Source organism: Octopus sinensis, unplaced genomic scaffold (genome assembly GCF_006345805.1).
Source record: "Octopus sinensis unplaced genomic scaffold, ASM634580v1 Contig11491, whole genome shotgun sequence".
In the NCBI taxonomy this organism is placed as follows: domain Eukaryota; kingdom Metazoa; phylum Mollusca; class Cephalopoda; order Octopoda; family Octopodidae; genus Octopus; species Octopus sinensis.
In genome coordinates, this window is record NW_021832380.1 from 94,697 (window position 1) to 108,732 (window position 14,036).

A 14,036-nucleotide genomic window follows, 5' to 3' on the forward strand; every position below is an offset into this window, starting at 1 on the left:
TTGCTCGGAAATTCCTTCCTGTTCTTCCTTGTCGACTGGAAAATAAATATACAAAAAAACCGATATTCTTAACTTTTTTCTTCTTTTTGTTATTTCCAACTGCTCCCAGGAGAGTGGCAATGATGCCCGACTGGGAATGGACCCCCACGGCGAGCACAATCATATTCCCACTCCCTTCCATCACTGTCGTTCCTGCAGAGATTATGTGTTCCCTCGACCGGAATAGACGAGGGGATTATCCGTTTTATTTTTTTTGACAATATCAGATTCACCCGTAAGAGAACTCTCGTCCACTCGGAGGTCGTTTGAGTGGAGGATAAGTCCGTCCGTGGGGATAAGGTCCCCATATTTAAGGTGGCAGATATCCCCGACTACAATGTCCGACACATTCACGTTGATCAGTCTTCCTCCCCGAGTAATCGAAAAATGTTTGTCCTTTGTTATTTGTCCGTACAGTCCGATAAATTGCTTTTCTTTTTGATAGTCGTTGAGAGCAGTGACGAGGACCACGACGACCACAGCGAACATAATCCCCACTGTCTCAATCCACTGGTATTCGCTGTGTGGATCTGCAAGTAATGCGAGGACAGCACCTTTGCTGGGCACGAAGGAGAGTGCAAAGGACAGTACAGCCGCTATAATAAGAATAATCAGGATTTTGTCATTGGCAGCTTCGAGGACGAGTTTGAGGAAGGTTTTTGGAGGTTTTGGAGGGATAGTGTTTGATCCGAACTGTTGTCGTCTTAGTTCGATTAAATTTGGATCGAGTCCTCAAAAGTCAAGTAAATCAGTTAACCTGAGGATGGTTTTGAGTCGAGGAGGGTACAGATGTTGTCGGTCGATTGAAAGTGATCGGCGATGAATTGGGTGGCCTCCCGTCCTCTGCACTTGAAGAGTTGTCCCAGTCGAGCAATGTTGAGATTTTGCGACATGCCAATGTGATCCGCTGCAGAATAAATATTAATCTAATAATCGGATTCTGATGTTATGAAGAGAAACTAACAGCAGGAGACCCGTTAAACAAGAGTAGACGGGGGCGGAAATATATTAAGTATTTATGGTATTGATTGCCACTTACTAGGTGTTATTGACTGCCAATTATGGCTATTCATTAGATCGGAGAATTGTCGGTTCAGCACTATATTTTGAAATTAATTGCTTTTATTTTATATTATTATTTCGCCCTAAAAATTTAATAATATTGATTATATTTGTGTTGGATATCAGTTGTGTCATCAAACCTTGTCTCCTATCGCTATTGTCTCTATGATAATAATTGCGTGTTATTTTGATTGTTAAACACTTTTTCCAGCTTTCTTCCTGTCACCACTTGACTGCTACTCGATTAATATCTTTCTGTTCGATATTTTAAATTAGGCATTTATTAACCAAACAGGTTTAATTTCAAAACCTTAATTTACTTGATTTTTCGATAATTTACTGAATATTCCAGTTTGACTGACTTTTTATTTTTATCAGTTTTACATTTTATTTTAGGTAATGATTGGTAAGACAAATTTAATACGAAAAGTCTGGAAATTAAATTCTAGGAGTTTTTCAATCTTTAATTTTGTTTTACTTTAATTAAACTGATTTCTTCTCCATGAGAATCTCTTGGGTATACTCAAACTGTTAATCAGTTTAACTAGTCGGTTCTAAACTGTGTTTCTCTACGGGCATTGCAATATTGTTTTAGGCGATTTGCATTTCCTAAAATATGTCAATTATTATTATAATTTTGTGAATGGAATAATCTTTTCAAATATTTTAGAATTCCTACCAACAGGTAGTTTTTATTAAAGAAAAATTTATTAAATCAAAATCTTTCTATATTCCAATGTTGATAGTGCTCCACCAGACGTTATAAAATAGGTTTTTTCGAATATTTATTTGATCGAATCCACTCTTCATCAAAAGACAGACATGAAATTAATCATTTATTGCGTGCACTTGATACACAATCACTTCTGAATTAACTTTTTTAGAAAACTAACAATAGTGGATGGAGGAATATATAATAATGTTAAAGTTAATGATTCCCGACTATTTCATAACGTTTTTGATTTCTTATTCACATTTTAGACTAACTTTTTTTAATTGATGTGAATAAAAAACCCTGTTTTATAAACGATACGATTCCAACGATACGACTCACCTTGTTTTTATGCCACGAAAGTGCTGGAATTTTATGATTCCTTGGTTCGTAGATCTGCAGAGAAAATTCTCAATGTGCATTTCGACAATATTGCCTGGTGTCAGGCTAAACTTCCTGTGAGTCACGGAGGTCTGGGCCTCCGTTCCAGTATTGATTTGGCTCTTCCTGCCTTTCTTTCTTCTGCGTCTGGACATATTTCATTGTCCAAAAGATTCTGGAAAAAACTACTGAATCATCGTTGGACTCTGATATTGATCCGGCCCTCGCTCTTTGGAAACACAATTTCTCTGAAGTCCCTTCCGATGTCTTTTCTCAGCGAGATTGGGACAAAATTCTTTGCCGTCGATCTTCAACTGACTTAGAACCACTCCTCGACCAACACAGACTGGCTTGTTTCCGTTCCGCCTGTCAGCCATACTCAGACTCCTGGCTGAATGTACTCCCTTCTCCGCTTTTGGATACTGTCCTCGATAGGGATTCACTCCGTTTGGGTATCTGTAATCGCCTTGGACTCCCTGTCTGTAGACCTCACCCCTGTCGTTGAGGGGATAAAGTTGACGCCTTTGGGCTACATTTTTTGTCTTGTCGTGAACGCGAACCCATCGAGTTCAATCGGTGTGTGAGAACTCGCGGGTGTGCATTAAGGTGGATACCCCCATACGCACCTCGATTGTTGTCCAGCACAACAGACCCGATATTGTGGTCCACGATAATTTTGAGTTTACTCACTTGAGATGCAGAGGTGGGTGATTTGTCTCCCCAATTTGATATATTCCAAACAATTCGAGGTTATTGAAGAGAGTGGAATTGGATTCGTAGTCGGTGACCTCAAAGACGGGACAGTAGACGACTTCGCTACAGTGCCAGTGCCAGAGAAGAAGGGGAGGAGGTGAGTGAAGTGCCACCCTTTGCTCACTCCGAAGGCTCTGGACTTAGTTAGAAAAATGAATTAGTTAATTAGTTTCTTTTTATATTATTAAAAGCAATCCAGAATAATGAAGATGTATTTATTTCCTGAATTCAATTTGACATGAATGAATATTTAATAAACTGTCCAAAAAAATCTGAGTTCTTAAACTAATGTCTTAAACACCCAATGAATATAATTAAACAGAGGTCCCCTCATTGACCTAAAATCAAAAATTAAATAAAAATCAAAGAAAGACGACTATAAAAATTTCTCTGAAAGCTGACAACAATTTAAGACTCGAATGACGTCACTGATTGCCTGGTGACGGAGGTTTGATTATAACAGAATTATTAAAGACAACAAAAAATAAAAATTATTAAATTAGTCAAAATTAATTATTCAAACTATTTAAATTTTATTATTAAATTACAAATTAATTTGTCCCGGATGTTCGATGAGTTTGTTGAACATTCTGTCCTTGTTATGAACTATACTAAAGTGTTGTTCGAGGCCGCTCTGAGCAATGTTGGAGTATTTCAGTTTTCTTCGGAGGTCCATTACCTGAGGAGTTGACTAGGCCAATTTACCTCATATTTTAGCTTCTTGTTTTCCAGAAGAATTTGATCGTAGGATTGGCCGTTTCCAAAGGAATGCTTCCGTATCATTCCACTGCAACAAGAGCTACAATTTAAATATTTTATCCTACAATAAAATATAAGTTTGGTGGAAATTAATTTTGAGTTTACTTATTAATCCTCTTTAAGTAGCAAAATATTTAATTCTCATGTCAAAGTTTATATTATTTCTTTCTGTAAGAGAAAAATCGGACACGATTTAATTGGTCAACCTAACTTTTATAAAAAGCTGGCTTACACATACTAATGTAATTTCCTCCTGAGTGAGACCATTTATGCTAGGTTAGGCAATTCTGTTGGTGGCATATTTGAGGAACTGAGTTATGTTCCAAATAAAAATGAGCATTGCAAGAAAGCAGATCACATTGTTCAGTGAAAGTACAATTTCAGGAATTAAAGTCAACTTATGAGGAATGTTGTTTGTGTGTTGAATTGAACTTTTATTCGTATTTTAAACTATTGACAGAACCGGTTATGTGAGAAACTCAAAGGCAGTTTCAAGACCGATTTGAAGAGACGTTGAATTGACTTTGAGTGACTCTCCAACTGAGAAAGGAAAATTGGAGAATTTCCAGAAATGATGGGAATTAAAATTCAATAACAAGTTGATTTAAATGTCGGATATTTCCTGAATATTCTGAATCATAACTATCGACATATATTACTCATCGCTGACATGGCAGCCCATCTTTTTGTTAATTGATTCCAATAATTATCTCCCACATGAATAAGTATTCCCTCGACGAGTAGATTTGCTAATTCGAGAACACCCAAAGTGCCATCCAACCACCACCTGGCTGTAAAAACTGTCTTCAATCGATCACTGAATCTTAGAAGACAGTGAATTGACACAACCCTCCCAACACAACCTCCACAAATATCAGTGCCTGTTACGTAATACTGCATTTCGGACAAAATCGGGGATTTAATTAATGACTAAACAACACTTTATTTGTAAAATTGAATTTCCCGCTGAGGTTTAAAGGGGCTGAAGCAGCTGATTGCAATCAAATTGATTTGACAATTCTCGATTAGTAAAGGCGGGAATGCCGCTTTGAGCAAACTTGAGATGCATTGGTGGCTGATTTGTCTCCCCAATTTGATATATTCCAAAAAATTCGAGGTTATTGAAGAGAGTGGAATTGGATTCGTAGTCGGTGACCTCAAAGACTGGACAGTAGACGACTTGGCTAACACGGCCGTTGTCCTGACTCGTTCATATGCGGAAAAGGGAGAAAGACTATTCGCGGATATGCTTAACATTGATGCTCGTTCAGGCCTAATCACTACGACAAAGAATTTCGACCGCGAAGAGATTTGTCCGTCGACCACTCCATGCGAACTCGACATGCAAATATACATATTCCACGGAGACTCTGTCAGTTCCACATTCGAGGCAAAACTGTTAATTCGGGACATCAACGACCACGCCCCTCAATTCGAACACGCCGTTTACGAAATGGAGGTCGGTCAATGACATAACTCGGCAGGTATTTGAAAACAGTCCTCCGGGAGCAACGTTTCATCTCCCTGAGGCAGTCGATGCAGATGAACAATTCGGAGTGGATTACTACTCGCTTGAGGCAAACAAATATTTCACAATCAAAACAGAAAACAATTCCAAGGTCGTTTTAGTCAGTCTTGAGCCACTTGACAGAGAAAAAGTAAACCATTTCTGCATTTTTAGGTGGACAAGATCTCCCTCATGTTGACAGCGGTGGATAGAGGATCTCCTCCACTAAACGGGAGTATTACGTTGGTGATAAACGTGTTGGACGAAAATGACAACAAACCGACCTTTCCTACCCAAAACTATTCTTTCTTTGTCGATCAACAGGAATTGGCAAAAACAAACGAAAAAATATACGTCGGGACATTGGAAGCATGGGATGTAGACATTGACAGCAAAATTAGATATTCGTTGGATGAGAGTACTCCATGGTACTACGCAGACCATTTCCAAATAGACGAGGTCAATTCTATTCATAATTTGCAGGAACGTGGAGATTTGTTTCTGATCAAGTCGAGACAGGTGAAGGAAAACCCCCTCAGGACTTACAAACTGACGGTGATTGCCTCCAATGTCCTCGGGTCGGACGAAATGAGGAGCACTACCTCAGTGAATGTCAACTTCCCTGTGAAAGACAAACGCCTTATTCTGCTGCTTAGACATAAAATACTGAACATTCAAGAAAATCAACAACACGGACAAGAAGTGGCCGAATTGGCAGTGTTCTCCCCTGATTCCCTCAACCCCGGGTTCGCTGACTGTGGGGTGGACAGTCCCTATTTCCGACTGATCTACGCTTCCAAAGCGGGACAGTTCATTGTACTGACCAATCAGATATTCGACTATGAACAGACTAGTCGAGTTGTCGCCACCATTACTTGCAAATACGACGGTCTATCAGCCCAAACCAAGTTTACTGTCGACGTGATCAACGTCAATGATAATATCCCCAAGTTCAGGAGAAATACATATTTTGTCAATTCAACCGAAAATTCAGGAGTTGGGCAATACATGCTCACAGTGGTGGCCGACGATGCCGACCCCGACAGTCGTGTGTCCTATTCCCTCGACAGAACAGACATTTTGGCAATTGGACGAGAAAGTGGGGAAATATACTCAAAGATTAACTTTGACTACGAACTGCAGTCGACTTATTATGTAAAACTGTTTGCCACTGACAATGGCTCACCTCCACTCACGGGGACGGCTTGTTGGTCGTGCAAATTATGGACATCAACGACCATGCCCCTGCTTTTGTGAACGAAAAATACAAATTCGAAATAAACCGTTACAATTCGACAGTCGGGCAGGTGAAGGCCACAGACCTCGATTCCTATCCCAACAACGTGCTCAAGTACACCATCAAAAACAATCGTCGTGTGGCCAGTTATTTCAAGATAAACCACACAAGTGGCCTCATTCACTACAATATATCCTATTTCGATAGTCTCTTCTCCTTGACTGAGTTGGAAGTGGTGGTCAGTGATGTCGGGCATTTGTATTCAACCACTAATGTGACAATCTACAAAGTGGTGACTGAATGTGGGGACTCGACTCTCAACTGCACGCCAACCACCACTCCAAAATTACTCAACTCGTCATTGATAACTCCGACTGGAATTGTGATTTGTGTGATTGGGACGGTCATTTTGCTGACCACAGTGATCATATTCCTCAAAAAACCCCACCTCAAGACGATCATTTATTTCCGCAGAAACAAGGAAAATGACCCCAAGTTTTGCAGGGCACATTCCAACGGGCTAATCAGAATGAAAACATTTGAACTGGACAATCCAATGGAAAGTGTTCGCAGTAGTAACACGCACTCCAACGGCAATTCAGTAATGAGAAATTGCAATCGTTCACTGAAAAACATTTTGTATGACGTGGAGCCGACCGGTGAGTACTAATTAGTCATTCATAGATTTGAGGGAAGCCAGATTCGTCGGATTTCGAAAGAGTGATTTGTAACCCAACAAATTTGATTATATATAATTATATTTGTCAGTCTTACCCAACTAGGACAACAAACAAAATAATATATGTTAGTACCGTCATCTACGAATCAGTGATTAGAACATTGCGGAAGACTATTCCGAGACACAAAGGCAACCCCCGCCAAGTTCATTCTGCAAACAGAACAGCGGAAACATTCAGTGTGCCACGTCTGTCCGCCCAACGCCTCCACTTGGATGTACCTATCCCCCGGGTCAATCCTGAGGCGGCAGTCTGCACACGACTTGGCGTAGATATACTCCCAATCTGCTCTCGTCTCCAAAAAGAGTACCCTTCGTGCAGAATATTGAGTTTTCATAAAAGTGGAATCTCCCATCGGAAATTGTCTCATTGCAGTGACAGCAACGGAAGCACTGAGTGTGCCACCGCTTACCCAGGGCAGCTATAGACTCCTGGCATGAATCCCCACACTACCTCGACAATTCCTTCCCCACACTGTTCACAGCGAGGGGCGTAGTACTGCGCGTAGTGTTCCCGACAGTACAATTTGTCTTGATGCACTGAGAATGCCGTGTCCACCAGGGATACTCCACAATTGGAGACCGCACACGTAAAGTGATCACGACAGTAAGTCTTCTCCAATGCAGTCACGTATGGTCCTCTAACTGTTAGCCATTCTGGGGTACCGAATCAGATTCTTGCAAACATCGCAAATGGGTGTTTTCGATGGCTTCTTTCCTTCCTCTTTGCTTAAACGTATCGCTGAAATTTGATCACACACATTCTGTGCCTCTGTCTTCTTGCTTGAGTCACCAGAAGAGGATTTTGCCGAACCGGAACATAAATTAGCTGACCCAAAAGCAGGATTTGATGACCCAAATGACGGTTTTGATGACCCAGAAGAAGGCTTGGGTGACACATAAGGAACATTTGAATGCTCAGAGGAATCCTTGGGTGAAACATAAGGAACATAGGAAGTCTTGGGTGACACATAAGGAGCATTTGAAGGCCCAGAAGAAGTCTTGGGTGACACATAAGGAGCATTTGAAGGACCAGAAGAAGTCTTGGGTGACACATAAGGAGCATTTGAAGGACCAGAAGAAAGTTTGGGTGACACATAAGGAGTATTTGAAGGCCCAGAGGAAGTCTTGGGTGACCCAGAAAGTGTTTTGGGTGACTGAAAAAAGACGGGCGTTTTTGAGGTTGAAGGAATACGACGTTCAGTCTTTTAGCCATATAATGAATATCTCACCGTTTCATGGTATTTGGTAGATTCTGGTGTTTTCGGGATGAATGTAGTGCCGGAAACCACAGGGGACTCTCGTGCTCTGAGGAACTTAGAACACTCAACAACCTGCTTATCTTTAAAGTTAAAGTCTCCTGTGATGAAGAAATAATGTTTCTTGCCTCGTCATGAGTCATATTTTGTGTATCGATATTGTTGATGCTTTCGATGATGTCACCAGTGACAAGTCCACACACATTTGCGACTCCACTCGAAACGACGTTGATGACACTAATAGGATAGCCCTGTTCGTGTCCCCCGTGCATTCGAAAACCCCAAGGAATTGATTTATTAGTTCTGGTTAGTTCAATTATCATAAGAATGTGTGACCACCACAATGATTGTGTATACTATTTTTTTATATAAATTTATCCAATAATTTATGTTTTTTAAAATCGATCAAATAAACTTATAATTAAAAATTAGTTAAAATGTTAGAGAAGGCATCAGTCAAATACTCAATTTGACTACTAGTCAATCCAGTAAAGTTGATCCTTCCACATCTCGGTATTAAAATATTATAATCATCCCTCAGAGAGGCAAGATGGTTCTCTGTCCATTAAAGATTAAATATACCTTTCAAGTCAAGAAACAAATATAGTCCACGGGTGTTGGCGATGTGGTCAAACCGACCTGATGGAATTTTTCTTATCAAACATTCTTTGAGCGTTTCTCGTATTTCTTTAAGTATACCGACAACCTGAGCGAGTTCGCATTGCCTAGAATTGCCAGTGCTGATTACTACCACTGTGTGTACAGTTCGGGGTCTTCCAACACCGTCGATGCTATTTTGGCCCCAAAACTGGGGGCTACTCCGTAAGAGTAGAAGGTGAAGGTCTTGAGGAAGGATAGCACAGGACCGACTATGGACGCCTGTCTAGTCACAACGACCATATTTCCAACTCGTTCTCCTGAAATTTTGCCAATGACCGACCGTATAGTCCCATGTTGGTCGAAAAGGACTGACAGGCTATCAACTGGAACTCATTCTCCTGGAATAGTCTGACCGGGAAAGTGTCGGACTGCAAATCAGTCCCCAATCCGAGATGAGTCATGTCGAATAGTGGAAACATGTTTTTAGCCTCAAATAATTCAAGAATTCTACTTTCATGACCGTCATTATTTGTTTCCACTGTTTTTGTGTGGGGTCTTGGCCTGTTGGATTATGACAACATCCCTGTAGTAAAACAACAGAGTCATCCTCGGCATTCTAACTTTGACCAACAAGAGGACTCACTTGGAGATCTCGGATTAGTCCATCAAAGTCGATTCGGTTATCAGCACAGTAGGCGTATTCCTTCACAATCAAACCAGAATATCGGAACATGTCAGTGTGGTGGTCTACAAATGATATTTCCTTGTCACCGCAGCTGGGATTGGGCAACAGTATTGTTTTCATCTTAAACTCAGATTGAAGCAAACTGGCGGCCAAGTTGAGAGCCCCAGTTCCGCCAAGTGTCTGGAAGCTGGCGACCTAAATAAACAAAAAAGTATTTACTCGTTCTTCTGTGACTGCCTTAGAATTATTTCCCAATAGTAATTCACAAGCCAGCTTATTGAAGTTGCCAACCCCGTCCAGACCAACATATCCGTGATGGAAATTAGGGTCGTCGATGGCTCTCTGAGACGCTTCCTTCACGGCTTGAAAATGCCGAGGTTCCCCTCGCTCATCAAGACAGACTGGAATGGTCAATTAAAACTCGACTTTCGGATGTCAAGTCCAAATTTATACTTCTTGGACGTTTGGGAACACAATCCAACGTTGTTCGCATATCAAACATTATAATGTTAACGCATAAAAAGACTAATTAATTATTGAATATGAACTTTTGAAATGTTAAAAACACTCCTTTTCTTGAGCTTTCTAAACCTCTGAGATATTGCTCAAAAAAGGGGATCCTGACAAAGTAATTGCAGTTCACTTTGGGGTCACATTGGGGGTTTAATTAGCTGGTTTTGATTACTCAACAGTCTGACGGCGCAATCATTCAGGCAAGTTAAAAGCGAGTCAAGTGGCTGCATTTTCTTGAATAAAACATCGTCCTAAAGTGCTGAAAATAAAGAAAACTGACAAAGTAGTCCTAGTTTTTTTTGATACTGTCAGGCTCACTAGTCCAGGCTAGATTGAACTTGGACATTCAAAGCCACTGAACTGCTTATATAGTGAACTGATCTGTCAATGAATAAAAAAAAATTTTGTAAATCACATAGAAGTAACGAGGATAAGATTATGTTATAAATATATAAATAATACAAAGTTTTATAGATTAAAAAGAACGAATTGAGCTGAGTGTCGTAGAGTGGACTAAGTGACTAGTAAAGGAGGTGTCCATGCCTGACAATTTCAAAAATAACAAAAAAGGACGCTTCCTCGATCTAAATGAAGTGGCCAGTAACTACGTGGCCAAATATGGGAAATCAATGTTCTCCAACCGAATAAAAAGTGCCAGCTGCAGCGGGGAAGAGACCTGTCGTTCCAAAACAACTTCCCCCGTCCGAATATCCTCAAATTCCCCAGTCCAAGAATGGTTTCAAATGGCTACGACTGTTTCCACCACTCCCCCGACTGCCCCAACTGACCAAGTGGGTGGATTGGACCAAGCAAACCCTCAAATAACCATGGACCAGCTCTACACATCCCTCACAGTCGAGGAGGATGACAAACCAGAAGACAAAATTGTGGCCATTTCTCCTACAGGCTCATTTGTCAAGTTTGCCTCCGAGTTGGGGTCGGGGTCCTTCAAGACGGTCTACCGGGGACTGGACACGGAGACGGGGGCTGCGGTGGCGTGGTGTGAACTGAAGGTTGACCCCCCTGAGGACTTGATAGAACACTAAATTGGGCAAAATTGACAGGAAGCGGTTCAAGGAGGAGATTGAGTTGTTGAAAGGACTTCACAACCCAAACATTGTGCGATTCTACGACTTTTGGGAGACCAAGACGACAAAGGGAATTGAACTTATTTTGGTGACTGAATTGATGACTTCGGGGACCCTCAAAACGTAGATTGAGTTGTCGATTGTAGATATATCAAACGATTCAAAAAAGTAAAGCCTCGAGTGCTGAATCGGTGGTGTCTTCAAATATTGAAGGGACTCAACTTCCTCCACACACTCAAACAGCCCATAATTCACCGGGATTTGAAATGCGACAACATTTTCATAACTGGCCCCACAGGGTCGGTCAAAATCGGGGACTTGGGACTGGCGACCTTCCGAGATGGGGCATTTGCCAAGAGTGTGATTGGTTGGTGGGGAAATGTCAGTTCAGGCACTCCCGAGTTTATGGCCCCCGAGATGTACGCGGAGTGCTACGATGAGGCAGTGGACATTTACGCCTTCGGAATGTGCATGTTGGAGATGGTCACGTCTGAGTACCCCTACAACGAGTGTAATTCTGCTGCTAAAATATACATGAAAGTAACTGGGGTCAGTCTGGGTGTCGATTGGTAGGGAATTCCCCCGGAAAGTCTGAATAAAGTACATGATGACTCGCTTAAGAACATTCTGGCCAGTTGCATTGCCTACGACAAGAAGTATCGGTAATATTTTGGTGGCAGTGCAGATACACTGCTGATGAGTTGCTGAGGATGAACGTGTTCAGTGAGGATATGAGTTCCCTCAACGTGGATGTGATCGGGCCAGGGATGGACGACAACGGGGACTCGATAACCCTCAGAATATCGGCTGCTGACCTGACCAAGTCATGTGATCTGCTCATTAAGGACAAAGTGGGAATCTACCTCAACTACAACCTGAAGGAAGACACGGCTTTCTCAGTGGCTGAGGAAATGGTATTGTTTTGGGTGACCGCAGGCCAATTCCAAATTCATAAGCAGTGAGAACACGAGTGCCATTGCCAAACACATTCTCATCAATGTTCATAGATATGTCGAGGAGTCCAGGAAACAGCACGAGAAGGCAGTCGTGTCCTCAGATTTAGTCGAGTTGTTTTTGACTGTTCAATAAAGACCCGTGGAGAGTGAGGTGAGGGAGCAGACTGAGAGTATTCAGCCCAATGGGGAGGAATCAGTCGAGAACGAGAGGAGTATATCCCTCGAATTGGTGGAGAAGACGAACAACGACATAAAAGTCAAGTTCACCAACACCAAGGGAGATGCAGTCACGTTTATATTTGACTGTGCCAAGGAGTCTATCCCCGACATAATTTCCAACTTGGTCCTCCCTTCTTCTCATTTTAGGCCGACGAGAAGTATTTGGCCGATCACGAGTCGGACCAATTAGTTGAATTGCTTGAGAAATTGGTGGATAAAGTGTCAATTACTGGCAATGTGAGTGAGATGTGTTTATTTGTTGGACCCCGATCACGAGTCGAATAACCGGATTGAGGAGGAGGACGTCTCGTGTGCGCATGGGGAATATGTGAGTGAGAAGGCCTCGTCGAGCAAGGAGGGTGCGCCAGTCAACACACACGACTCGCTTGTCTCTTGTTTAGATAAGACTGAAATAGGTTGTGTCCATTCTAACTCTCAAGAGTCCGCAACTCGGGAGAAGCCTCAGAACTCGTTGGCTCGATTGAAGGAAGAATTGAACAAGACATTCAATCCTCCCGAGTTTGTGCCACCAAACTCCCAAAAGACTGACAAACATGAGGAGGAAGTGCACGTTCGAGACAACGATGTCATGTCTTGTCACTAATTTAAGGAGACACAGCGATTTGGACGATTTGACGTGTCCAACGTACCTTCCGAGTGCAGTGCCACAGAATTGTCTGTCCTCCCTCCCATGACGCCCCTCACCACAAGGGGTAGTGAAATGGAGCAGATTATTGCCAGGGAACATCAGGCAATGCTGGAAAGGTAGTCTAAACTTCTGCATCTTAGACACTCGGAAGAATTGGAGGGATTGAAGATTCGACACTCGCGAGAGACAAAACAGTTCTTTGAGCGTCATTCGAAATACAGACATGCATAATCAGTGACTAATCAAATATTTATTATCCAAAAACTGTTACTGCCCTCCCCTACTGGGAATATTAGACATATAACTAAGATGTTTACGATTAACTCAACCTCCGACTAGACTTCCAATCGGATCTAAATATTAGTTTACATACTCACCCTCGAAGTGAGCTATTCAAAGTCGCCGATCTAAACTATTAAATCCCCAATCACCCTCTCTCGGGAATACTGTTGCTATTTGTGAAGGAAGTGTCCGATCTATAATATTAAATGCCACTTCACCCTCTCTCGGGAATTCTAAAGGAAGTGTCCGATCTATAATATTAAATTCCAATTCACCCTCTCTCGGGAATTCTGAAGGAAGTGTCCGATCTATAATATCAAGTGCCCCCTCACCCTCGCATGGGAAAGTTCTTTCCAAATGAACTGCCGGAACTACAATAATACTGCAAAGTCACCCTCTGTCAGGGAAGGATGAGGCCGATCTACTATATTAATTATTAAACTACCCTCGCTGGGGAATATTTCACTCTTTGAGAAGGCCGAACTAGAATGTACATAGAGAACTCACCCTCTGACTGGCACACCCTCGTTCTTGGAGAAGGACGTGTCGTGTCTACACTCATGTCCCAACACTACCCTCTCCTTGGAATCAGTTCCTCC

The 14,036-nt window shown here is 41.8% G+C and overlaps 3 protein-coding genes across 3 annotated transcripts; 1 reads left to right on the top strand and 2 right to left on the bottom strand.

Moving 5' to 3' along the window:
- Positions 1-201: 201 nt before the first annotated feature.
- On the bottom strand, positions 202-2,571 carry LOC115228962 (plasma membrane calcium-transporting ATPase 4-like). The gene is made up of 2 exons (XM_029799408.1): positions 2,514-2,571; positions 202-770 (listed from the first exon to the last, which is right to left on the bottom strand). Exons 1-2 carry the CDS (start codon positions 2,569-2,571, stop codon positions 202-204), a joined length of 627 nt encoding a protein of 208 aa, XP_029655268.1.
- A 2,198-nt stretch (positions 2,572-4,769) lies between these two features.
- Positions 4,770-7,120, top strand: LOC115228963 (protocadherin gamma-A5-like). The gene is made up of 3 exons (XM_029799409.1): positions 4,770-5,165; positions 5,388-6,420; positions 6,513-7,120. The coding sequence occupies exons 1-3, from the start codon at positions 4,770-4,772 to the stop codon at positions 7,118-7,120; spliced, it is 2,037 nt and encodes a 678-aa protein (XP_029655269.1).
- A 127-nt stretch (positions 7,121-7,247) lies between these two features.
- LOC115228964 (PDZ and LIM domain protein Zasp-like) lies at positions 7,248-9,850 on the bottom strand. The gene is made up of 4 exons (XM_029799410.1): positions 9,689-9,850; positions 7,971-8,343; positions 7,600-7,843; positions 7,248-7,498 (listed from the first exon to the last, which is right to left on the bottom strand). The coding sequence occupies exons 1-4, from the start codon at positions 9,848-9,850 to the stop codon at positions 7,276-7,278; spliced, it is 1,002 nt and encodes a 333-aa protein (XP_029655270.1). The 3' UTR covers positions 7,248-7,275.
- Between the last annotated feature and the right edge of the window lie 4,186 nt (positions 9,851-14,036).

Coding starts and splice junctions, on each gene's coding strand:
- LOC115228962 (XM_029799408.1), bottom strand. CDS start 2,571: ATGGCTGACAGGCGGAACGGAAACAAGCCAGTCTGTGTTGGTCGAGGA. Junction 771..2,513: donor TGGTCGAGGAGTGGTTCTAA/GTCAGTTGAAGA, acceptor TTGACTTTTGAG/GACTCGATCCAAATTTAATC.
- LOC115228963 (XM_029799409.1), top strand. CDS start 4,770: ATGCATTGGTGGCTGATTTGTCTCCCCAATTTGATATATTCCAAAAAA. Junction 5,166..5,387: donor ACGCCGTTTACGAAATGGAG/GTCGGTCAATGA, acceptor CTGCATTTTTAG/GTGGACAAGATCTCCCTCAT. Junction 6,421..6,512: donor TCCACTCACGGGGACGGCTT/GTTGGTCGTGCA, acceptor ACAATTCGACAG/TCGGGCAGGTGAAGGCCACA.
- LOC115228964 (XM_029799410.1), bottom strand. CDS start 9,850: ATGAAAACAATACTGTTGCCCAATCCCAGCTGCGGTGACAAGGAAATA. Junction 7,844..7,970: donor ATCCTCTTCTGGTGACTCAA/GCAAGAAGACAG, acceptor TCGGTACCCCAG/AATGGCTAACAGTTAGAGGA. Junction 7,499..7,599: donor GGAGTCTATAGCTGCCCTGG/GTAAGCGGTGGC, acceptor TTCTGCACGAAG/GGTACTCTTTTTGGAGACGA.